This window comes from Motacilla alba, chromosome 2 (assembly GCF_015832195.1).
Source record: "Motacilla alba alba isolate MOTALB_02 chromosome 2, Motacilla_alba_V1.0_pri, whole genome shotgun sequence".
NCBI lineage: Eukaryota > Metazoa > Chordata > Aves > Passeriformes > Motacillidae > Motacilla > Motacilla alba.
Window position 1 is genome coordinate 13,948,276 of NC_052017.1, and position 27,479 is coordinate 13,975,754.

General features: G+C 39.2%; 1 protein-coding gene across 1 annotated transcript in view; it reads left to right on the forward strand.

Moving 5' to 3' along the window:
• NRP1 (neuropilin 1) overlaps positions 1–27,479 on the forward strand; it is a 113,753-nt gene that overhangs the window by 46,330 nt on the left and 39,944 nt on the right. The window contains 4 exon segments of the mRNA XM_038129409.1: positions 556–737; positions 5,186–5,413; positions 12,938–13,093; positions 15,898–16,064. Of these exon segments, the coding sequence (XP_037985337.1) occupies positions 556–737; positions 5,186–5,413; positions 12,938–13,093; positions 15,898–16,064 (733 nt within the window).

Genomic DNA, 27,479 nt, shown 5'->3' on the forward strand with positions numbered 1-27,479 from the left:
AAGAACAGATTTTTCTACCACTGATCTGCAGCATCATGGAGTTTTGAACAAAATCTAATGTTTAGGGATTTATTTATTATTCTGTGGACATATGTTTGGAGGACAGCATATGGAAATCAAAGTATTGTTCATAAAGAGCTACAGCCAAGAAGACATTTTTGAATTCATAACAGAACTTCACAGTTTGAAAAGAATGCTATGCATTATGTATTGATAACAACACTACACAGACAAAGGAACACAATTTAATAATACAGAATTGAGCTCGTGAGATTTCCTTTTTTTTTTTTTTGTTAATTGGTTACTTTAGCTGACATTGTCTGCAAGCATAATGGACACCATTCTTCCTAATAGTTCCATGTTGCCAGATGATGTCTACAGACATAATGTAGTCCATTTTAATTATTTCATTTTGCTTACATCTTTCAGCATAATGCATTTTCCAAGCAAGCTAGCATTTTTCTTGATTATCTATGTTGTATTATGGTTTCTAAATTAATTAGGTCTCCTTCTTTCCTGGAAGTTAAAAGTTTCTTCCTTCCATTTATCTACCAGGTATGATTATGTTGAAGTGATTGATGGAGATAATGCCGAAGGACGCTTATGGGGAAAGTACTGTGGAAAAATTGCTCCCCCTCCTTTAGTGTCTTCAGGACCATATCTTTTTATTAAATTTGTTTCTGACTATGAGACACATGGAGCAGGATTTTCTATTCGTTACGAAGTTTTCAAAAGAGGTAAGAAACAATTCATTTTCACATTGTCCATTGTGATTTTTACTTGCATCAGAAAGTTCACCTTAATTCTTTGGAATGGGGAAAATGCATGAAAATGCTTAAAAGAGGAAATCTTATTACCCTAGTCATTCCAAGGTGGGGTGTGTTTTCAGTGGGTATAAATCATCATGAATCCTGTGGGTCAGCTGCATCTGAGGTTGACTCCTCTGCATGAAATATGGTAGCTTTCGTCAGCTGTTTGTTTCAACCATCTTAAAACCATTAGCTTTATTGCTTTCCTTTTTTAAAATAATAATTACTGTATGATTTACAATGTTACTGCCTCAACCTGTAAGCACTGCAACCTTCTGGGTCCCTGGGTTATTTTGGTTAGTGTTTTTCTCTGTGCTCCCAAGAGATGGCTGCTGGCTGGGGAAGGATCCGAGTACACGTGGGCAGCAGATGATGTTGCTGCTGCTTTCACAAATCATATTTGGGAGGTAAAGGAGAGAAGCAGCTCACACTGATCAGGCATGACCTGGATGCTCATGCCAGGAGTAAGTGACAGTGAGCACAATTAGCTTTATGGGGCACAGAGAAACAGAGAGTGCAGGATTAACCAGACAGAGAGACACTCCCTCTTTTGTAACACTCTTCTCGAGTCAATAGCTAGAAGGGCTGTAAGGTCACTCTTTTTGGCATACATCTTCCCTATAGCTGGATGGAGATTAATAATTCATATATTCCATTCCTGGAGAATACAGGGCCAAAACTCATCATATATGAAAAGACAGTAACATTCATTTTATAGGGAAAAAATTGACTTTAATATCAATGTTTAGGGTCATATTCACAAAAGCAGCTCAAAATTTCAAATTTCCAATGCACTCCACTCCCAGTTGGTGCCACATTTTCAGAACCAGTCCAAGTCCCTTTTCTGCACCTAAACCAGAGCCATATTTTTAGCTGTGTTCAGCACACAGTCTTGGTGGCAGCTGTTAATGAGGAGAAGCACAGTAGTGAAGTCTCTTTTCTATGGCTATTGCTGCTCTGCACAGTTCTAATTGGGGCCACAGACCTCTTGTTCACCATCTTCCCTGTCTGTAAATCCACTCTTGACTCCCAGAAATTCTTTTACTGACCTTCAGGGTCACATTTTTAGAAAGAATTCGGCATCGAAATGACACCAAGCTTTCCTGAAAAAATATCTCTATTTATTTTGATATCCTTTGGAGCCTAAACTCTTGAAAATGTGTTCTGACGTTTCTCAGTGCTTATATATGCAGTACCATCTTTCATAAAGAACAGGGCTGAAACACAAGAAGAAGTGAAAGAATGATCTGTGAAACAATCTATTTTAGTAACTGAACCCTTTCAAGAAAAAGGTTTTATTTATTTCCTGACAGTGTAGTGACAACTCAGAACTCTGACAGGAGCATTGTGTTTGTTTCCTTGTGTGGTCATTTACATGCCTCAAAGATACACATTTACCATGTTAAGATGGCATTATGAATGTGATTTTACGCACATGGAAGTCAGGAAACGCAAAATTATGGCTCCCAGAGCAACTTTAACTCCAGTTCATTCCACATAAACTGTATATTAAGGCAGGACAATTATCAGCATGCAGTGTTAGAAAAGGCCATGTGTACACAAAGGATATAAATTATCATTGCTGTGGGAACACAGCCCTATTTAACTTCTGAAAAAATGCATGTATGCTGTACCAGTTTTGCATTTTAATATCTGTGCCAAATAAAGCAGTTCACCCTTTGGCACAGGTGAAGCTCAGCTGCTCACACCAGACAAGTATGTCTGGTTTAGCATACTCCTAACTTAGTTCATCATTTCCCAGGTATGGGAAGAATGATCCCGAGCCCAAGGTCCTGTGGTGCTGAGCTGAAGGCTGAGCTTCATTCCAGCACACAGTCTATTTTTGCCCATTACTCTTTACTTCTCATTCAGCTCCATAGCCAGAGAGACACTGAAGAAGTTGTAAAATAAAAACAGGACTAAAACATGAAACACATTTTGCCCAACACTTAGCCCACATGAAATTTTCATCATTTTGGCTTGGGCAGACATTCTATTTTAGGGTGCACGAGTGACGTATTCACTAGGAAAGGATCTACACAGTTCACATTCAACATTCCTAACTTTAGTCAACTAAATGTATAGTGTAAACTGAAAGAAAAGAAAGTGTCAACCAAGAAGGCAAATTATTTTTTTTGGTTCAGTGACATCCACAGATAGCAGATTAAATTATCCCCAATGTCTTCTCTTTTTCTTTGCTCTCTCTGTTGCTTCCTCTCTGTATTTCCTTCTGTTCATATCTCTTCCTTTGTTTCATATACATGTACGCATGTAGTTTCTCCACCTCACAAGTATCTACTTTTGGTATCTCCACTGGAACCTTTACTTCCAGTTTTCCATGCACATTGTCCCACAGAGTTCCTTGCAGCCTCAGTATTGATATAATTCCTGCAGCTGCTTCACAGTGTTAATAAAGGGTCAAAATCTTTGGAGGGCATTTTAGTGAGACAGCTCTCCTGAAAACAGTTTCTGTTTCTTGCACCAGATTGATTCAAACATGTTTAAAATAAAGCAAGCTGGCATCGAGATGCTATGTGTGAGTGTAAGAGCCTGACGATTGCGCACACTTGGAGCCAGGATCTGGCTGTATTTAATAAAGCAATAATGATCCTGGCTTACATTTTATATTGCATCTTTTATTGGATTCCAAGAGGAGTACAGAGCACTTTATACTATGAATGGCATAGCAAAGCTATTTTATCCTGGAACAGCAGCTACTGGTGGGAGTGAAGAGCAACAAGCAGAATATAACCCTCCCCTACATGACAAGAAGACAAGGGAATGACAGGGAGAGAAGAGGAATATTCAACTAATGTGTAAGGGGGTGATTTAATTATAGGCAAAATGTAATTTCCCAAATTGGAATGGGTCAGGTTACATGAGCATCAATAACCACATCTTCCAAAAAATGCCATTAAGTGTTCTGAATATTGATGTGATAGATCAAGAATTTCCTCTCAGTGTCTGCTGAGGGGCAAGAATACCTGAACTGAGTAAATTCATTCAGACCTGTCTCTTGCGTGCTGAATTTAGCTGGGATGTGGCCAGATCTGTGGGGGGTAATATGTTTGGCACGTTCACAATGAAAACATTTTCTATACTGAAATAAAAGTATTCATATATGCAAAAGCCAGACTGTTTTCCTTCAATGATCTGTGTTAGGCACTGGAAATCCTCTAAGGCTCCTGACTACAGTCTCTAAGGATGCTGGGCATCCTCATCCAGATTGGGGCCTCACACAGGTCATCCTCCAGCACAGACCTGCCTGTTGCAAGCAAGCTGTGCTCTCAGTGTCCTTCCTCTTTTCCATGTCGGAGGATCTTCATTTGAGTCATGCTACTTGAACTCCCCAGGCCAGCTGATGCCCCAAGTCCTGTAAATCACTCTATTAAATCTGGAGTGTCAAAAGGCAGACCTTGTGGGAAGATGTGTGGGCAGTGCCTGCAGCTGACTTCTGAGCACACCTGCAGGTGTGGGATCCACAGAGAGGATTCCTGAGGGACCTGAATAAAGAAGAAATGAGATCCGTCAACAAGAGAGGGATTCCAGTTTGTCCCCTGTATTCACAAAGGCAAATCCAGTGACCTGGCCTTTTATACCCTCACATCTTTACTGCCAGTTTCCTGCTCCACCAAGAGCACTGTTTGGAGCATCCCATTATGCCATGGTGGGAACATCAGGGAAAGCTGTTGTGTCAACACTGACATTAGGTGACTTCTAGCAACACTGCCTGTAATCACACAGTTTATCATGCCCACACTAACAGCAACATTTTACTGGTGCACCTGTGTCAACACCACTCAGAATGAGTCACTCACCCTCAGTACATGTACGAATTACCTTTCACATTTAGTTTGTCAAGGAGGCATAGGTCACATCTGGCAGAGTTACTGAGTCAGTGCTCCAGGAATCTGAAACCACTACTCCCTCTACTGAATTCACTCACCCGCTTTTGCAAAAAGTTCTATTTCACCAATAAAAGCCTGTCAGCCATAAGATTTAAAGACTTGAGCTTGAAGGGGCTATAATTATTTCTCTAGGGCTCTGTCGAGATTTCTGCAGCTTACACTTTCATTGTTCCCACATGACTTTGTATTTGTCATAATTTTTTCTAGAGCTGGTACAAGTTTTCATATTGTTCCATACAAATTGAAAATTGAAGATCAGACAGTATATGTGGATTGGGCTTTAAATGACTGACTATCAATAATAGGAACAAGCTGGCTGAATGATTAATGCGGCGATTAAAATGAGGTGTTTCATTGAAAAGCCACCTCTGCTGCTGGAGAGACAATACAACCTAATTTGTTTTCCAGCTAACTGCTTTGCTTAGTAGCATAGTGTTAACTCAGTTGATTTTTCTCCTTTTCCTACAGGACCTGAATGTTCCAGAAACTTTACTTCATCAAGTGGAGTGATAAAGTCCCCTGGATTCCCTGAAAAATATCCCAATAGCCTTGAATGCACTTACATTATCTTTGCACCAAAGATGTCAGAGATTATACTGGAATTTGAAAGCTTTGAGCTAGAACCTGATTCAAATACTCCAGGGGGAGCATTCTGTCGCTATGACCGATTGGAGATCTGGGATGGATTCCCCGATGGTAAGAGAGAAATGGATTGTAATATGCATAACCATTACTATGTAGTGGCCTGCAGAAGGCATAGTCCCATTTTTTAAACTGTCATGCTAGAGAGATCCTTGCTTGATTTATGTGAAGTGAGTTGAATTAAAAAGAAATAGAGAAAATGCTCTGTAAATTCATTCAGTAAAGCATATCATAGTGTGAATGATTTTTTTTTTTTATGAAATATGTTCAGTTTTAACAGTTGGCTTAGCAGAAACCTCTGTGTTCAGTGGTAATATGTGATGAACCTCCTACACTAAAATAAATTAAATGTGAAGTCTTATAGTGAGTCCTCAAATTTTCTCAGCTAACCTGAGAGTATTGTCCAGACATTTCCAACAAATTGCAGAAGCTGGACTTCAGGTACAGACCCTCTGACTTGCAGAGGAATTGTGTTACAGACCAGCTGCCAAAGCAGAGAATTTCTTTGTCAGAGAAAATGTGGTGTCCATGCGGTTGAAATCATAGTAGCTAAACAATTACCGAGGTCAGTAAACAGTCACTGAGTTATTCATTCAGGTGACTTCAGTGACTGGGCACTGCAGGGTTCCTCCCTTATAGTGATCTCTCTTCCAACATTTTAAGCAAATCCAAAGGTTTTATCTTAATTTGTTAATTTATAATCTCTGATTAGATGGCCTCATGTGTCAGGGAGGGTGTGTTGGGTACCCTTCTGGAACATCTCTGCTATCTCAGTAATTTTCCATTTAGTTGTTGACCACATTTGACCTTGTGCACATTCACTAAGTGCATAGCTAGATATTAGCTAACCCCATAGAGCCAGAGAGCCCTCATTTCACCTTCTGCCCAACCCCATATCCCTGTTTTACACTGAGTCTGACAAATAAAATAGCTACATGATTTCTCTCTGTTTTTCATGTACAATCTTGGGTCTGCAAGATTCAAATCTCTCCTAGGCAGGGCAGCCATGTATCAGTTCTCCAAGGGCTCAGAGCCAAAGGCTGCAGCTCTAGCCTAAAAGGGATTGTTCAAGCCGAATGCCCAGCCTTCAGGGTGCCCAAATGCCTATATGATCTGTGTGGAAAAAGCTATGCAAAGCTGATTTTTAGTGATGCCTTTTTCACTGTTTCTATGTTTGGCATAAGCCGATAAAGAGAAGCATCTTGAAGCTGTCCTTTTTCTTCTTAATTTTTAATTTGTAGCAAAATTCAGTCACTGAAGATTCATGTTGTTTGTATTGGGCACTAATTACAACTGTTTCAGTTTTCCACTAGTGTGATAACCCATATTAATAGATTTTTTTTTTGTTTTATGAACAGCAGTGGCAGTTTCTACAAATTGCTAATCCTACATTAATATTTGATTTAAATTAAAATATATAACTTAAGGAATATACTTTAATAATGCATTAAAACTTGACTGTTTTCCTAAATAAATCCCCAATATAATTTTGCTTAAACCTTCCGTTGATGCTGCAGGAAATATATGTCTTTTAGCATATATTTGCACTTTTTTGTTCATATTTTATGCTTAACGGGTTTATCGTGGCTCTTTTCAATCCATTTCAATAAAGAGTGAAGAAAGACCCATAACAGTAGCTAAAAGACTATTTAGTATTTATTGCCTCAATTAGAAAAACAATATTTTAATAGTACAATAATGATGTCTGGAACATTTAATAATAGGTTTATTTGTATATGGGCCAAATCTGTCCTGTAGAGCTTGCATTTAAACTGATATTTGAAAAGATGATCCAGTAAAGCAATTTATGTGTAATATAACCAAAAAGAAATGCATTATTGTCAGTGTAGAGGGTTTCAAAGCAGTTATTTCCTGGTTCAAGAAAGTGGCTGAGCCATACTGAAGACCAATTATCAACAGCCATTATCAGCCTTCCACAAACTGTCTCACAAATTCTCTACACTCAAAATTATCCTGACATCCACTAAGGGTACTTGCATGTTTACTTGTAAATATTCAACAGAATTTGTAGGCTGGAAAAATGTTTTCTTTGATATAAACTGTTGGAGGTTGCAGCACTTGTAGGAAAAACGTTTGCTGCATCATTTCACTGTAGGATGATCCTCAGCCAGCAGTCAGTCTCTCTTGTTTAGCTTAACACTACAAAGAAAGAGAGAATATGATTGTTTTCTATAGATGCATCACAGGATAAATCCCTGGGAGGGAAAACTATTTCAACTGAAGAGCAAAGGTGGCACAGGAAACTGCTGGTAAAACCTGGCCATGAACTGAAGATAGAGAATGTCTGGGTACTGGACAATATATATAGAGAGAGTATACCTGGGGAAAAATAAATCTAACTTGTATCCACATGAAAATAGTAAATTTCTACACAGTGGTAAATTAGACAATATGGTTCCCTTTGATGGAGGGAGACTCACCCAGGGTGAGTCTTTGAGCCATTTGTCCATTTCCCTTTAGTCTGTTCAAAAATATTCTGCACTTTTAACTGAAACACAGGCACGGTTGTGTGCACTTCTAATTCGCTGGTGAACTCCCTTGCACAGTTTTGGCACATATCAATTTGCACTTTCCCAAGAAATTCCCAAGCATGATTTGGAGGACAGTGGAAGCCAGGGATCATTCTCAACAGGCAAGTTGGACATGACCAGCCAGTAAGGGCCCCATAGGGGCAAGCTGTGTCACTCTCTTAGTCTGGTCTCAGGAGCAGTCCCTGGTGACTGGCTGCAGGTCCAGAGGGTGTCTCCTGGCCTGCTCTATTTAATGATATATCCACAGAAAAGGAAGTTCTTTTGCTTTGTTGTAATCCCTTGCTGCTCATATGCCCAGTTGTGTTAAAGCTGCTATTGCATTGATAGAAATGTGACAGAAGGGGTTTTTCAATATGTGGAAAAAATGTTCATCCCCCAGTTCACATCTCCTGCTCCACAGCATCACAGCTGTGGTTTCCTGGGATGATGGCAGTATTGTAATAGGAGAGAGAGAACAGTTTTTTGGAAAATAGTTGTGGTCTCTACTAGAGCAGAATTAGGTGGACAGCCCCCTGAACATGAATCTCTGGAAAACAGGCATCAGCATTTGAGCCAGGCACAGCTATTCCCTCTGTTCCCAACAGGGAACAGCATCCCACTCCGACCTATCTCAACATCTACTTTAGGACACAGTTAAAGGACCTCTGGAGTGTCTTGTCTCATTGACTGTAGTGAAAGCTATGAATCCCTAAGTCAGATGTAAACTTCAGATGCCTAAGTTAGAGCAGATGAAACCCAACATAAGTGGAAAATGTTTTCACTATAAAATTTAATAAGCTACAGTCCCTAGAGAACAACAGGAAATAAATTTGCTGTTTTATACAGTTGTGATTATTTTTTCCTTCCTTCCCCCCAAAAAAAGAAAAAAAAAATGTTCTTTTAAACAAATTTTCACAATGATGCTTAAAAGGATATGTCAAAGTCAGTAAGCTTCCATTAACATTTTACTTCTACATAATTTCCATTTCACTGATGGAAAACAATTTTCTGTTAGAGAATTTGACAGCAACTGTAACAGTCATTCAAAAAGACGTTAATCCTGAAATGCTCTGTCACAATCATGGAGTCCTCAGCCTACCTGGCTGTCCTTTCAGTGGGTTGAAGCTGGCAAGTGCTGAGTATTTGCTGCTTGATTCTACAAAATACGTGCTTATCTTTGAAGCATGTGAACAGTTAGATTGCCTTCAAAAGGAATTCGCCAAGGACCCTTACAGGACTGAAGTTAAACAGTGGTGTAAGTGGTTTGCTGTTTCAAGAGGGGAATGCTAGACATTCAGGAATGCCTCAAACCTGGCATTTTGTTTCATGAAAAAAAAAACAAAAAACTGTTGAGGAATATCTGAGAACTACAGGTGCTTGTTGCAAATATTGTACAGAAAAGGGACCATGGTTTGAAATAGATAACAGGTGGATTTAGAGGGGGAGAGTGAGTAGATCTCAGAACAGAAAGATATGATTTTGCATGAATAAACTAGATACCAAAAATATCTTTGCCCAAGGCACAGATATATCTCAGCCAGCATCTGCTGAGAACACTCCATTGATGACTTTGAAGAAAAATAGCCCACTCAAGACGAGGACTAGCTTTAGTGATGAATTGCACATATTCATCATGCAGCTCTCTTTGAAGCTCTATAGGCTGTCTACTAGGGCTCAAACGTAATTTAAAGAAGTTTACATATGGTTTGAGAACCACAGCCTAAGCATTGCTGCTTCAGTCAATACCACAAGAGCTTCCACTGAATTACAGAGCAAAGCAGAATGCTTTACTGCAGTCATTAACATCAGTGCAAATGAAGGCTGCTATTAATCTAAGTGTGTTTCTCCTGTTGTGGTTGCTTTCTACGCTCTTGTGAGAAGCCATTAAGATCTAAGAGCATACACAAGCTCAGTATAGTTGACTACTGGGGAATGGAATTAATTTTTTCATTGTTTCTTCTATAGCATCCTAAATTGTGTGCAAATATTTTTTCAATAAAAATCATAGTGATGCGAAAATACTGTCCACAATATATGTGCAAACTTATAAAAAACAGCTTTTAAATTAAATACATGGCTAGTTAACATTACATTTGTTCTAATATTTTAGAAGTCTGATATACCTTTTTTCCTTGTTTTTGTTTTTTTTTGGGGGGGGTTCTTAACCTAATTCCAAATGCTAATATTTCAACTAGATGGATAAAAGTATATTTCGGTAGTATTCAGAATTTCCTCAGATCAATATTCTTAGTGCAGAAGGGCAAACAATAGTAAAGAAAAGAATAATCAGTAAGGATAAGATTTCTGTTTTGTCTTGAACTACCAGACACTTACTATATATTCTGCACTCTGATCTGTAAACCTTCAAAAACACTCATTAAGAATAATTAAGGATTTATTCAAGCTATAGAATTAGATTCTGCATTTTGGGAAATGCGTGCAAAATAGGTTTCTTAGTTGTCCCTCCATCTTTTAATCAGAAAGTTACTCAGTTTTCTACTGTATAATACTGTGTCAGTGAAAAGAGGCGCCAGGGTCTCAGAAATTACTACAGCCTGGGCAGTCAGGTGAGGTAGCTGGCTCACTGAAATGCCTTTGTTCTGCAGGTAGTGTAGAAGCATCCTTGAGTGAGGACATAATCCAGGTGACATTTGGAGTAGCCCGTCCTGAGCGATGCTGTCATAGCAACATGATGGCCCACAGTTAGAGGCTGGCCTAGTGACTTTTCAGCACCTTCTGCCCCAAAATTCCCATTTAGGACTCTACACAGTCTAATATGAAATCTCATCTCATTTCCTGAGAAATTGTCAGGAAGATAGTAAAAAATATCCAGGGGCACAGTCTACCTAAACAGACAGCAGTCTCACCCCCCGAATGACTCCTCAGATGGGTTTCCTGTGCAGTATTTATTTGATGTGGTGACACACAAAATATTTGATAGTTTATTGTTATTCAAAAGTTTTCAAGACTTGAATGGAAAAAAGAATAGAAGGGAGGAACTTTGTGTTAGCTATTTACGGAAGAAGGAGAATTTCTATTTCATCCAGTTGTGCTCAGATCAATATCGTATTAGCCCAGCAGGCTAAGGTTTACACGTTGCACAAAAAAAATTCAATACCTCTTTGTGTCATATTCTGCATATTTTTGGCACTTGCATCCACATATCTGGCAAAGGGAATAGTACACTGATGGCAGGGCCAATCTGTTGAAGACTCAAATGCATAATCACTAAATATGTCTTAAAAATTATAAACCAGTGAGTCATGGGGAATCTTAAAGCCTGTCTGCTTTAAACAAAGTTCTCCTCTGTTTGTCCTTTCAAAGAGGCTTCCCTACAGGAAATGGGAGGAGGGAAGCTCAAAGTACCATAACATGGTGGCCTTATCCTCCTTATATTCTTGCAGTTCAGGGCACCATCAGCAGCTATAATCTTGAAAGCCATTCTGAGAAAGAGCAGAATCAGAGCTGCTTGCACACAGAAAAGGCAAAAGAAAACAAAAGCAAACACAAAATCAAAAACCTGCAGCACCTGGAATGTGGGGACATTATTTTGTCTGTTTAAAAAGCCACTAATGGTAACAGTCTAAACAAATTTCTCTCTCTGAAAAATAAAACCATGAAGCTTTAATGATTTCTAGGATGAGGAAGAATTCAATTCATAGCCTCTATAGGATGTTTCATTCTATCAATGCTGCATTGAACAACCTTAGTGGAAAAAGTCTGAACTGGCAGGTATTTCAAATGCCATGGGATTGCCAAGGCAGCTGGAGAGTAACTGTGGCCAGAGTATGGATAGAAAAGCACATGCTGGCAGCAGGAGCTATAACATCTGAGCTCCCTCTTTCTGGCAACTCTTGGGCCTTACAGAAATGTGTAGCTTACATAAGTAAGTATTAAGTTATTCCAAGCTGGAACTGTTTTACTTGTTGGAAAATGCCAATAAAGGACTAGAAAATTATGTTAGCTGTAGATTTTCTTTGAACTGTGAATAATTAGGATATCTAAACATTTTATATTTTAAACTGAAAGTGTAATGGACTTCCTAGAGAAATGACAAGGTGTTAATTTAAGCCTGGAAAGCCAGTGGTGTAAGCATTAGAATGACGCCTCATGGTTATTTTCATGATTGACTCCATGGGTGGGTTTTAGCATTATCTCTCTTATTGTTTGTAAGCACAGATGTACCACCATTCCACAGCCTAGGGACCTATCTGTAGGGAATGCTCAAGTGCTAGAAGGCCACATATGTTGGTTGTGAATTGAGTAGCTTAATTAAGGAAAAAGATTATCTCACTGCACAGGAAATGTTGAAAAATACCAAAATCTGGTTTACACAGTATTAACATGAAGAAAGATCATGTAACTGTGTATGTGTGTGTATTCTGTGACATGGAGATATACTTAAGAAATACTTGCTCTTTTGAAAGGATTAAGACTTCACTCTCAAATTCTTTTACAATATTCTTTAATATTGACCATATGGGCAAAAGAGCTATGGGGGTCTGAAAGTCTAAATAAAGCAGGATGAAGAGTCATTGGTCATAGCCTCAATATGAGTCAAAAATGTTTCTCAAAGTGTGAGATTAAATTAACAGATCATCTGCAGTCTAGAGCATAAAACCTGGAAGGCACTGTTTGAACTCCTCACAGCATCTTGTGTACTAGGTTGGCAAATCAGGCCATTCAGTTGCTCTTGTCATAAATTGGTGCTTCAATCACACTTTGGAAAATACTTGTGGTGCTTTGTATGAGTAATTTTGTGCATCACTGCCCTCTCTGCACACTTTGAAAGACACTTTTCTAAATCCTGGTTCTGTACATTTTCAGAGGCTCACGGAGTGCTATCTGGAGCATTTTAGAAGTACGATTGCTAGGGTAGGATAAACAATTTATTGTTCATCGCTAAATTATTGATGGCGTTGTTATTTTGAGCCGTTACAGAGGTTGACCGTTTCCTGCTGAGGGACTGTCTTTGGGAGGATATTGTAGTGGCACCTATTGTTAGAGCAGCGCTGGCAGTTTACTATTGTATCCTGTTCCTTTGCAGTTGGCCCACACATCGGGCGTTACTGTGGGCAAAACAACCCAGGACGTGTCCGGTCTTCAACGGGGATTCTTTCAATGGTATTTTACACCGACAGTGCAATAGCAAAGGAGGGCTTCTCAGCAAACTACAGCGTGTCACAGAGCAGTGTCTCAGAAGGTCAGTATTTATCTATCCCGCAGAGCTTCTTGGAAAATACTCTCTGTTATGTCTTTTTGCACACCAGGTGTTGTCTGAAGCTTTAAAGAAACCTTAAATAAATAAGAGGGTAGAGAAGGATTGGTTCTGTTTTCCTTTTTTTCTTCTTTTTTTTTTTTTTTAAGAACAGCTGCCCTTTGAAAAGAAGTGCAAGAAGCAGAATTCTCCTTACAGTTTTATTCCACTGTATTGCCAGGAAGTTGGGATAATTATTGTGAAAAAACTGTGCTGACCAAGGAAACACAGGAATGCAGAGCAATTGAACACTTGCATTAAAACAATGAAACATGAACAATGAATGCACTATCCAAAGCCTTCTTTTATTACATGGAATAAGCTTTGATGATCGATTTCTTGAATAAAAAGAACCCATTTAATATATGTGCTCTTGTTAAACCATTTCATAAGCTAGCTAAGCTTTGTTCTCTGTCTCACATTTTTTCTCAGTTGATTCCTTTTCATACTTACCCTTTGGACAGAGAATAAAATGAAGTGAGGGAAACAGGAAAATAACATGCTGTGTTACACCATGTCCTTGCAGATTTCATTGCTTTCCTCAATGATAAAACACATGCTTTATATCAAACTCCCTCTCCTCTCTGTGTCTTTACTGAGTTTTGAGCAGATTCATACAGATTTGATGTACTTGTTTAATCAAAAAAGAGACAAAAACAAAATGAGTAAACTGAAAATTTAACTGTAACTCCCTATCTCTCCTCCACACCATGTCTTTTTAACAGCTTTCTTACACTCACGTAGGCAGGAAGAGGGAATGGGGGACTCACAGCCTCTGTGGATGGGAAGCACTGTACCTTCAGCGACTTTGGTTTCTCCTTATGTAGGTGCTGCTCCCATCCCTTCATGACTAGCACAAACAACTTGTGTCCCCCATGTCTCCCTCCTCCACAGTCACCCTCCCCAGGCTGTAGATGCACCATCACACTGAATTCAGATTTAATAATATCTGCTATGCCGAGATGCCTTCAGCTCTTAAACACAGGACAGCAGAACAGAAGTTGGTGTGTATGAAAACCCTTTAGGATGACAAGAGGAAGCATTTTATATGCTGCAGACTTTGACAGAGAAGCGAATTCTCTCCTTTAATTTCAGCCACCGTTACTCTTTGTGTTGTCTGGTCACCTCCAGAGGACAACCCAATCTACTTACCCCATACATGTGAGGTGTCACCAGGAGTCACTTGTCCCCCTCAGTAGACTACAGGGAAAGCCAGTGTGTCTGGATCAAACTAGACACTTTTTAGGTATTTTGATATTGCTCCTACCTATCACGTTTTGCATCCTCTGTAGTGGCTTATGGCTTTCCTTTAGGTCTCAAGCAGAAGTTCCCTTCCTTTGAGTTTTCCTGTACTGTAGTTAAGCTTCAGTACTTCACCACATACCTACTATATTGAAGCAGCACAGAACTGGGGGAGAGGGTCCTATTCCACACGAAATGCTGTTGGCATGATTGAGTTATGGGAAGCCCCAACTACAATTGCTATAAAATACCCTCATAACATCTCTGAATGTAAATTTTTGGATACCTGATAAAAGATTTAAGCAATTTTTTTCTAAATACTTTGATTTAAAATAATAATACCCATTTTTTCACAATATTTTAATTTAAAATAAATAATAAACCCCAAAACTTTGTTTATTTAAAGCTCATTTTTCCAACCCATGGTTTTTGAAACTTTCAGCTCAGTACCCACCCCTACTAGAGCAACATCAGCTCCAGAAAAGGTGCAATTAAAAGGAGCATATATCCAACATATATCCAACTCCATTTCACAGAGTTATGTTAGCTTAAATTCTAATAAAGGAATTAATTCTATTTCTATAGTGTGAAGTGCTTAAATAGAAGCATAGGCACGTGGGGGTTTTTTCTCTTGCCCTTATACTGGGGTGCCCTTGTACTAACACGAAGGCCCAGGAGCACCTGGGTGTGAGGAACTGTCTGAATCTAGTGGCTTCTCCTGCCTTAGTAGGGGTTTGGAGCCTTTATTTTTAAAGACTGAGAGAAGAATTGAGTCACTCTGCCCTATCAACCTTTGAACTCACTGTAGTGATTAGGAAGTCAATTGATTCTAAATTAGCTAGGTAATTTTTGTGTAAACAAAAAGAGATTGAATGGAGATGATCAACTCATTTACAATGCACCACATTACAGAAGAGCTGGTAATATCCTTAGGTCAATAATTTTGTGGCCTGAATTCAAATTTTGTTGCTCCATTTCATTCCAGTGTCCAGAATCCAAAGAGAATGGTTAAAATTTTAATAATATTTTTAAGCATTTTTTATTTTTTGTACTGAAGTAAATAGTTTTAAAATCAAATTATTTCGTGAAGTCATCTAATTTGTCTTTTCTGGGCTTTTGCATAATTTTGAGGTGAGCATTGATTGTTCTATATTATGAATCCACAGGAGTGTCTGTGCTAGCCTAGGATAGACACTTCTATTGTCCTGTACTGAAATGGCCACAATACTGGGCTAAAATATTTGTATAGCTTTATTATTGCAGGAATTGCCATGGCAACTCAAATGGCATTATTAAGAATGACACCATAAGCCCAACACTGCCTCACTTAAAGTTGCTTAAGTATTCAAAGTCACATAACAATAAATTCTTTAGATATTCATATTCAAAGCAGGTAAATGTTCTTATTCAAAGTCTATATCAAAGTTGAAAATTCAAATTCAAAGTCTAATTTGGAGTCTAAATCAGAAAGTTGACCATAATAATGATGGTAATTTATTTTTCTTCAGATTTCCAGTGCATGGAACCACTAGGCATGGAATCAGGAGAAATTCACTCTGATCAAATCACTGTCTCCTCCCAGTACAGCGCTATCTGGTCTTCAGAAAGGTCTCGGCTAAATTACCCCGAGAATGGATGGACCCCAGGGGAAGATTCTATCAGAGAATGGATACAGGTAAAAAGATAACATTTTAAAGATGTTATTAATAATACTCTGTGGAGTTTATTGGATGTGGAGAATGCAAAAGAAAGAAGAAAAATATAACGCAGTGAAGTACTTCTACATAATTTAAGAATTGTTGCAAGTGAATAGCTCATATTCCCCATTAGACAGACAAAAAAAGACTTACTCCCAAAGGCATAGAAAAAGAAAAGGTCAGGAAGATTAATTCTTCTGCTTCCCACATCTATTGTTTTTGCAGTCTTCTGGGCACAAATAACAGAGATTTTGGTTTAGTGGAAAAGTCAATATTAGTTTAACATGCACTTAAAGTGGAATGTCCCAGTAAACTGAGCATGTGCTATGTCTCTAGCTGATTACAGTTAAGCATTAATACAGTGTGGTGTTTTCATGCACTCAGATTTCACCTCAGAAGACCTATGTCCCTTCTAGAATGTGTTACTCACAGAATGAGCTCAATGGTCTCAGTCTGGTGGCTATTCTTCCACATCCTTAAACACAACATTCATTACCAAGATGGGCTGCCTTGGCTTTGCTCTGCTAGCACAGGAGAAATCCTAAAAACGTTTGTTACCATGAAGAGGCTCCTTGAGTTCAGTCAGTCTCTTTGGTCTTGTTGTTTGTTATATATTATCAGGTCCATAGCTGAATGGTCCATAACTAACTCCTGAACAGCTTCAGATTATTCATATCAATTACCATGTACAAAAAAACTATACTAGCAGGCAAGTATTAATATCTTTATATGAAAAACCACTGATTATCCTCAATTTTAAGTTGACTTACACAACTTACTTGAAACCTAGGATCTATTTCTGTTGGCAAAAGCTAAGAGAAACGCTTAAGCATATTATATTCTTAATACTGAAAACTTTTTCATAGATGTGTAACATTCCTCCTACTTCTGTTATTTTCTATAGGAAATTACTAACTGACATATGAAAACAATGCCTTATTAGCCTTTCATACAAGTGTTCACACTGATGTTTCCTGTGAGGTTTGATGTCTGCAAGAAAGCTCAAAAACATGTTGAGTAGTAGTTAGTAAAGGGAAGAAAGAGGGGGAAATCTTTCATTTCTGATCCCTGGCACACAACGGGACTCTCAGGTGTCCTGCTTGGGGGCCCCTATGCATCCTGAGCTCTTGGCAGTCGAGCACAATGGACCTAATCAGACTTCAGAGAGGCAAAAAAAAAAAAAATCTGTTGATCCTTTTTCATTATTTAGGAATAAATACTAAAATCTCCTCAACCTTATCTAAGTGCAAGGCTTGTTATTAATCATTGCCACTTGCAATCCATGGAATGCACACAGAAAGAGGGTGGAATGCATCAGAATCAAATTCCATGTGTTTCATCTGGTCACAGGGCCGCCACTTTTCCTTTGTTTCCTTCTTTTCTGCTGTCACTTGCATGTTTATGACCAGATAATCAAAACAAGACAGTTAGTCAAATCTCATTCATGTGTTCTGTGTGCTTATTAACTTTATTAAGTTATGATAGCTATGTACCTATATATTGTGTGTAAATATATATATATATATATAACTTAATCCTTTCACTTAGAACTACATTTTTCTGAAAAAAAGTTTCAAAGGACTTCTTTTGACCATAAACTTCTTTAATAACAGACTCATAACAGACTCAAACTACTCCAGGTTATATGCTTAAAACAGCTCAGGGTACCTCAGGCCTCCTGCACATGAATTTCTCAGCCTCCTTTTCCTCCTGCCATAAACCAGGGTGCTCAGGGGCTGAAAAAACCACTGAGCATAATTTTTAGCAGCTTTTTGCTGCCTTCAGCTACCACATCCGCCCAGAAGTTGGTGGTTATTAGCATGCTGTGCTGCTCATGCCACAGCTCTCATCTTCACCCAGCTCCTGGTCTGGAAAAAGCAGCAGGAACCATTCTCCTGAGCAGTCCCTTGGACATCTCATTCGCTGCTCGGGGCCCGTGTGGAGGGAGCAGCATGCCCAAGGCAGATTTCATCACAGAGCAATTAGGCTGTAGCTGTGTACTTTTGGCAGGAATGAGCCTACAAGTTCTTGCTTGAAGATTCACTGAGTTGAGTAGAGGTGCTTTACACATGCTGCAGAACTGCTAAAACCTGTGTAGCAGAAGGAACTGAGCTAGTTCAGAGATTCAGTATATCATCCTTGCACAAGGTACAACTTAACTCACCTTTGGCTCTGATAATTCTTATTTGGCTCTGATTATGCTTATTGTATGGTGGTTTAGTTCTACACTGACATTGATAATTCAAACTTCCAACTGTATTCTAAATGCTTTCCTGTTAATTGACAATCTTGTGATGAGTGCTAAGGGCTTTGGACCCCCAGAAACCTCAATAAAAGGGTCCTTGTGCATATGAACCTCCATCTTCTACAAAGTCTTGACACCACTGGCAGTAAGTGCATGTTGTGAATTTGTGTCTGGATAAAATATTGAAGTCCCATGTTTCCTCTGTACAAATATCCCTGGGAACAGATGTTTATCTCCATAAGAGCTTACAGACAAACAACCAAGGACATATAACTGATAAAGTACTCTGAAATTACCCATAGGAAAAAAAAATTGTAATATTTTATAAAAAGGAGGAAGGCACTTGTATGTGAAGGACTGAGGTCACTTTGTTCTGCTTTGTTGTGCATGCTATTGTAAACTAGTCATTTATGTGAAGTATTTGCTTTTGTGCAGTGTGGCATAAATGGATTTTTGCTGCACAGTGCAGAACTCCAGAAGATATTCAACAGCAAAAAAACAAAGCTGAAGGATACAGCAATGCTGAACTTAGAACTTTCAAAGTGAAAATTTCTGCCTATATGCCCTTGTCTGAGAGACAGAAGTTTTGTGTGTATCAGTTAACCATTAATTTTTTTCATAATTGCAGGTTTCCATACCTACACAAACACTGCAGCTGGTTAAATAGTGATATCTGTCTTTGAGCTGCTAATGTGCATATGCAACTAGGACGTCTATATGAGCTGTGTACAGTCATACATGGGCAGAACAGCTTGAAAATTCAGCTCCAAATACTAATTTCCTCTGTGTGTTGGGGTTTTGTTTGTTTTGGGGGTTTTTTTTGTGTAGGGGAAATATTATAGCTCTTCTTTCTCTTCCTTTTGCCTCTCCCTTCAAGGTTAATGTTTTTGTTAAGAGAAAAGAAACAGAAAACCTCATTGAGTATCAACCAAAGGAGATTGGTATCTATAGAGGACGTCTAGAGGGCATGAGATATTATTGTCTCCTTTGAGCTGTTGAAGTCTTTTGGGCTATTTTGATGAAAATAATTAGGAAAACAGTGTTGGCTCATTATTAGTAGTGGATTTGCATGTGTTCCATCTGTGCACCTGAATCCTAGTCATTTGTGGAAAAACTAGATTGCTCCTTTGTGGCTGACAGGTATGAACTCCTGAGTCCATCTGAGTTCCACCTGCTTACAGGGCTCTGTTAAGTGAAAGTTGCCTTTCCCTTCCTTTTCTTAGTTGTTTGAAAATCAATTTCAAAGCTTAGATTCAAAATAACCATGGTACAGTTGCACTGTAAGTCTGCACAGCACTTTCTCCATTTTATTTTTATCCTCAAACACACTTTGAAAATTGCTCAACTAACATGAACTTTGGAGTGATTCCTTAATCAGAAACAGAGTCACTCTAGATTGAATTTCTTCTTTAAAAGCACATTAATAAGTCTGTGAATTTTCCAATATGAATGGAATAAAGATATGCATGAAGGAACAAGGGCTGCCAAAAATACGTGTGAAGGTAGTTTATTGTTATATGGGATGTTATTAGCATCCCAACCTTAAGCTCAGCCTACTTGTTTATTGCACTTATGTTTCACACACTTGACTGCCCTTCAGTTTGAAACAGTATAATTTAAAATAAAAAATAAAACCAGATCTTTAATTTAATCAAGAGCAGGGAACTGCCATTGCAATGTAAGTCATTGTCCCTCATTAACGTATCCTTTCACAGGAAAAATAGTATAGTGTTTCCCTTTCTGTAATCTGAACAACAAACATGTTAATAGGTATCAATTACCAGCCAGTTTCAGTACTTAGAACCAGTAAGAAGGCCCATGCAAGGGTTTCACATCTGGTTTTAGTGAAATTGTTCCTGTCTGTGGTATTTAAAATTTAAAGAACTCCTGTTATTGTGCAATTGGGAATCCTAGGGGAGTACAATGTTAATGAAATCCATAATGCACAAGGATTTTATGATTGCGTTTTCAAGGCATTCCTTCAAAAGGGACAACTGATGCCTGCCATGGCAGCAGTAATTGTGTTTTTACAGAGTAGATTTAATGTTCACATTTAAGAAAGCAGTTACATTTACACTTATCTGAAAAAATAACATGCAAAATCTTTATACTTAGGGGTCTTTTTGCATCTTATTTGTCAGTCCTTTGACAAGGAGCCACGGGCCATTGTGCATGGCAAGACCTTCTGGCTCAGGGATGCCCCGATGGGTTGTGGCCAGCAGCCCCAGGGCAGGAGCAGGGGGAGCTCCAGAGGAGCCCCCACAGGGACACTTGAAACCCACGTGTGTGGCTTTGAGGGGAGACTGATTGCCTATTACTGGGGTCACTGGGAACCTCGGCTGCCATCAATCCTCATCATGGGGTGGGTTTTCAAACCCACAAGGAGCAACACCTTCTGGGTACTTTTACTGCAGGATCTGTATGTTTTCTATCAAAATGTTTCTTCTAATGCATATAACACAAATGTGTGTGCTCCCACGAAGCTGGATGACAGTTTCTGGGTGGCACCATTTTTCTCTCATCCTGTAACAGTGAGTGAGACCTCCGGCTTGCCCAGAGACCAAAATGTGTTTGTTAATAACATGAGATGTTCAGTTCACATTATGTCTGGAGTAGGACAAAACCATAAATCCAGCTTTAAGAATCCTAGTATCAGATCAAAACTTTGCAGCCATAAACCAAAAAGCAGTAGTCTGATATAAACACTCTCTGCCAGTTCAAATTTGTTCAAAAACATTTACAGGGGGTTAACATAAGTAGACAGTATTCTCTGGATTGAGCATTGTCTGTCTTTCTGCAGCTGTCATAGGGCCCTACACTAAGGTGAACTCCTTAATGTGTGTTCTGGCTAATATGACATAAATCCAGCCAAACCAGCCCAGAGGTATACTGCTGGGTTTTTCAGCAGGACACAGACCTGATACCTCGTGAGAACCTCCAGACACAGGGATTGGCCCAGGGAGCACCAGGCTCCCTCTCACCTCTCCTGCCAGTCCCTATCTCACTGCCACGCCATCCCTTTGGCACCTACAACCCCTGCAGTAATTTGAGACCTCTAGAACAGTCAGCCCTTGCAGTGTCAGCTGATCTGGTGCAAAATTCTCCCTCTGCATCTTTCAGCATTCAAGAGTCTGGAGAAAGGCCAGAGAGGTAACAATAGGTCTCCTCAAAAAGCAACCTGGGAGATCCCCCTTTCCTTCACTGATTGAAATATCAGTTGTTTATTTAACATTAACTCTGCTGTGCAAGGAAAATACACTCCAATTGATTTAAAGCATTTCTCTGTATACACTACTTCACCAGAATTGAGAGGGACCTCTGAGATGGAATTTGCCTTCCACATTTGTCTTCATTCCTTTAGTTTTTAACCTACATTCTTCATTATTTGCTCCTTTGTAAGAGTAACCCAGGAGCATACATCACTGATGTGAACTGGTAGATAGATTAATACTGATTTATTTCCATATCACTTCTGTAAATAATTGCAGTTCATCATTTGGTGTCTTGACCTTTCATCTGTGTCATAGCTGATTTCCTTATCAGGTATTCACTTAAAAACATAGTCAGTATTTATATTTGCTGCTGCACAGCACATTCATTTCATTAACAGGTTTATTCTTACATCAGGCAGATGTTTAGGCTGACTTTGCCCAGCAAGCTTACCTAAACACTTCACATAAAAAAGTCATGGGTGTGCTAGTCAACAGTCCCTGTTATTTTTATTATTATTTCTGTTTCTTTTGGAGTTTGGTTCAGAAGTGAAGTGCAGCATATTACTGTATAGAATAGCATGAAAACTGGGACATCTCAGCCTCCCAGTTTTCCTGGCCTTTGAAGGACAGCCTAAGAGCTGGAGTTCAAGGCTTTGTGGTGGGGCTTGCCCATCATTAGGGAGCACACTGACATTAAAGCACAAAAACTGTCAGTCCTTTGTCTTCTCTACCACTTTAGATTACAAGTCATGAATTTAGTTCATGTCATTTTACAGTTCATAACTGCACTCCAGAAATCACAAAAAGCAGAGTTAGCTTTGTGTAGAAAAGTGTTACAGTTATCTTAGCAGTCTTAACATGCTTTGCACATGGGCAAAGAATGACAAAAGAATATTCCTTTCTGGAAATCACAGCCAGCACAGACTGTGACACAGCACAGAACCAGGGTTAATTGACCCAGCAGGATACATTCATACCTTTATTTACTGTGACATGGGAATAAATGGTAGAGTTTCACAAAGGCAAGTACTGAAATTAAACTAGAGGGAGAGGGAGAAATAAAAGAGCCCTACAAAGTATGAAGGTTTTTTTGATTATTCAAAGTGCTTTAAGAGCTATTTTAGTACCAGAAAGTTCCCAGCCATAGATTTATCACTCTGGGGAGGCTGAAGAGATGCTCAGAGAACTGTGCAAAACCATTGGCAGCCTTATTGCTCTGGAAGTGCAGGTGCAAAATGCAGTTTAGAAGAAAATCCTCTCTACCTCCCTCTGAAATGTTTCAACATCAGGCCTAATACAGAGGGGAGTCCTGTGTGGCTTCAAGCAATCCTGAGTGCAACATACAGAGGAGCAGCAGAAGCAGAGCCCCTCTGAGCCTCCACTGCCAGCCTAATCATTATGATAGTTTCAGTTTTTTCAGGGGATCCACTGTGCAGAGATCTGAGTAGTTTGTATGTAGCTCTGTAATTACCTATGCATCTACTTCCCAGTCCAGCCCTACATTCCCTCAATGGCTGTGAGACAGATGGCCCTTTAGAGCTGAGGTAGTGAATTAAAAAATGTGTCCACCAAAAGCACTGATTCAGCAACTACTAAAATAATTTTGTAAATTTATCTCACTTTCACTAGTTGGTTCCAGGAGGCAAAGAAATTAAAATCTTTAAATCTAAAAACTAAAACTAGTTTTAAACTAACCACCACTGGCTTGTTTCATTTCATTTTTGGTTTTTTTTACATCACATCTTGTTCTTCTTTATTTCACAGAAATTAAATCCACTTACTCTGTACAAAGTGGTTCTTCTCTCTCTCTCTTTTGTTTTTATTTTTCCCATTCACCAGGTTCAGATGTTTGTCTTGACTCAAAATATTTGGTATAGTTTGCTGGGTTTTAAGCTGCCAACACACCAAGAAATCAGTTGTTTGTGCCATTCTGCTGGGGAGGGAAGCTCTCTCCCAGACAGTTTGCAGACCCTCTGGGGGCTGAGGCAGCTTTGCCCACCCAGTAACAAACAGCACATCCTAAGCAACACCACAGCCAGGGCCTTGTGCAGCTGTGAAGGAAGGTATCTCAGAGGGAGATTTTTCTGAGTCTGGCAGAAATAAATTAATCTACGAGACTAGGCAGGTGTCAGACTAGGGTGAGGTAAAGCTCAGGGCTAGAAGTTAAGTGACTAAGGGCAGTGGCTAGAAACAGAGCCTTGGCTAGGAACACACAGCTGAGGTGTGTTCTAATAAGCAGAGTTATTACTGAGCTAAAGGTCTCTGTTCTCGTGGGGCCAGCCCTGGGCTGGAGATGAGAGGTGTGCTGCTGAGTGTTTTGCAGAGACGATTATGCATTTTTATTCACTCTTTCCACACCTGCACAGTAGTATGAAGCTGTAGAGTTGATGAGTCCTACGGGCCCTTCCCCATCCCAGCATCCAGGCTCCAGATTTTCTGTTGCTGAGCTATTATTTACCTCTCCTGTCCTTGTGTCATCCTGCTTTTCTGTCCCAGTTCAATTCTGTTCTGCCCATTAGGTGACATTTTCACAGCAGGAGCAAAATAGGTAGAGTGGAAGGATAAATGAGATTTCTTCCAAGTGGTAAATACCTGCCCTTCAGAAAGCAATTTGTCTTCTTGCCCCCGCAGAAAAAAAAAAAAAAAAAAGTATCTTTCAAAAAGGAAACACTTAATTTCATTTTGTCTTTGACTCTAATGTTTTCATTTAAGGTTTCAAAAAAAGTCTTTTAAAAGGCATCAGAAAAACCTCCAAAGCTGACTGGTAAACAACAGCTGCTATCAGAAAAAATACAGTTTACCAAATATTAAGCTGAGATTCAGTTCCGCTGTTTTCAGGCACAACTGGCTTCTCATCAGGGAAGTACTGTTTACACGTAACTTCACCAACCAGCTGCACCTCTGTAGTCTGGTCTTTCTCTTCATTGCAGCGTTCTGTGCTGAACACTTCAGGCTAAACTCATTCCTGGTGTTGATCCTCTTGAAAATGATGAAAGGATCAATCTGTCCCCTCACATATTAGACCAGGATATAATTTAACTGGTTGTATTTAGGTTGCAGATTATTGCACTAAAGACTAGAGTGTCTTTCAGCCATAACAGACACAGGAGCAGGTTCTTCTCCAATGCAAATACTATTAACTTCAGGTGATGGACTGAAGGGTTAACATAGCACAGGATAATTTTTAAATGTTCTTACCAGGCCTTCAAAATTAGCTGTCCATAGAAGGATTCCCCTCTTTCATGATATGCTTAACTCAAAACAATACATCCTGTGTTTATTTTTAAAAGCCACAGTACTTAAAAATCAACATCTTTTCTCTTTACGTAACTGCAGATAGAGTAACTTTCAGATAGGTAGAGTGGGGATACAAAAACCAGGCACCATTATCTGGCCAAAGAAACCCTGTAAATAAAATCTTCCTGCCTAAATTTTGAGCATGCTTTGCTGAGGGAAGGCCAGAGCTGGGGGCAGCCAATCTCCCAGGTTTGCTTTAGCACATGCAGGAAGTTGTCTTGGTAGTCAGTGACCTGTGCATCCCTTCTGCTGTCCCTCTTCCTCCTCTGGCACAGGACAAGAGCACCACTCTCAGTAGTGAATTTTCTAAGTCACAGCCTCAGAAGTATTTAATCTATATGTGTTCATTTCCTCGGAGCTGTGAGGAACATACCAGAAAAAGTGAAATAATCTTTGCATGTGCAGTCTGTCTCTCATTTTTCACCCTACATTTACAGCACCCTCACCACACTGTCTAACTGTAGCTACCTGACATTTTTCTAAAGGTAGCAGAAACTCATATTTTAAAAAAGCAATGACTTGCTTGGTGACCCAGCAGTAAATTAAAATCATCATATACAATGTGTATGAAATAGAAAATCGAATTTTGATGCAACAAAACTGACAGTTCCATTTAACAGAGAATAAATGAATGCAGACTCCTGTGGATGAATGACTGATTTAAAGAGACTGTGCTGATTTTCCAAGATGAGAAAGCTGATCAAAAGAAAATACATGTATTTCCATGTGACACAGGTTGTACACCTATTCCAGTGAAATTAGACTTAAAAAGTATTATATCACAGACACTGGCATTTTTCCTCATTTTGCTGTGATTTTTTGTAGAAAACCTGAAGCCTGAACTCTCAGAAATATCTGAGTGTAGTAAATTCCAGTTATTTCAGTGGAACTGACAGTGAACACAGTGATTGCACAGTCAGATCTATCTATGCCATAAAGGTGTGCTGTCTGAGACAGGAGATGCTTAATTTTGCACAGCATATCATCCCTTGCTTAGCAGCTTTCTACCATTAGCATAGGTATGCTGTGAAACAGGAAGGAGAAGTTATTACTGTGTGTTTACACATATAGTATTGTGCATTTACTCAAAATACCACGATTATAAATCAAGCTCTTCTGCCTGTACCCCCTGATTTTGACAGGACAGCAGCTGGCACAAAAAACCAAAAGAACTTAATAGGCAAAATTCAATTTTTTCCGCCCAAAGTCTGGTTATTCGCATGTGAAGAAGTCTGAATGAGAAGCTTTGGATTACTTGTTTCCCATTTGTGCATTAGTTGCTCAGTACACTTTGGGGAAAGAAAGTCCTACAATTATGTCCTTCTCTCAGAAAAGAGTGGTTCTGCAAGTATTGCTATAGAGTTTCCCTTTTCTATAGTTTCTAACACAAACCAGGGAAGGTCACATTCAAACTGCACTAAATAGTTGTCTTCATTCCAGATCAGAGGATTAAGCTCAGGTTTAAAATTAAATGTAAATTACAAATAAGTATTCAGAAAACGTTAATTAAAAGTATTACGTTCCTGACTCATTTATTGCTCAGCAAGGGTTCCTAAGTATCTTAGCTGGAGAAAGGCGCCATTCACATTCCTCCTTTTTTTTGACCAAGTCATTGTACATGTCTTAGGTTATCCATTTGCAAGTTAATGTAGTGCTGAAGCAAAGGTTTTCATTTTAAAGAAGTAATATTTCACAGCAAGATATGTTCCTGCAAGATGTAAAACAATCTTTTTCTAAAGCACTGGGAGTTAATCAGCCTTTCTTTCCATTGCTACAGAGAGGATTTGAATGGCATAAGATGCTGATTGCTTAGATCCCAGAGTCTATAGAAAACCCAATGCGATTACATTTTCCTTCCTTTGTTATCAGAGTTTATTGTATCTTGGTGTTCAGGTTTTAAATAGTGTTCAAGTAAGAAAAATAAATTAGGAAAAAGGTATTTTCTGAGTCTTCTGAATAACGATGGCGTTGCATCAAAGCCGCGCATGAATGCGTGAGATGTTGCTTGCAAACGAGTGCCAGGGGGATGGTTCCGTGTCCCCGCGTGTGCCCTGGGTGGGTCCCACGGGTGGGTGCCACCCTGTCCGTCTGTCCCGGGAGCGGCGCCTGCCTGGCTCTGCCAGCGCCCAGCCCCGCTGGCACACCGGGAGGGCTCCCGGCCCCCTCACAGCATTTCTCTTTCCCATTTGATCTTTATAGTTTCCATACTGGAGCGATTTGGTTTGCTGAATTCTGGAAATGTCTCCAGTTAAAATGCTAGTGTATTAACCTGCTGTACTGAGTCTCTTTTGTTTCTCTTTACCAGAGTGCTGCTTGCCAATTTTTATGACTACAGCAGATTTTACTATTCAAACAGAACCAGATGGAACACCAGTTCAAAGAACATGTCAGAATTAAATATTTCTTTTTTAATTAGTTGCTTCTGATTTATGCAAAAAAAAATTAACATAAGAGTGGGAGAATGTGCCATGAATCCAGATGCAACACAGCCCACACAAGCATTATCTTTTCTCTGTCAAAGACACAGAAGCTTTTTCTTTTATTCTTTTCTTGTCTTTTCTTTTTTCCTTTATGTTTCTGGATTTTGTTTTTCTTAGGCTTTCTGCATCTTTTCCTTCTTAAACCAGCCTCATAATGAT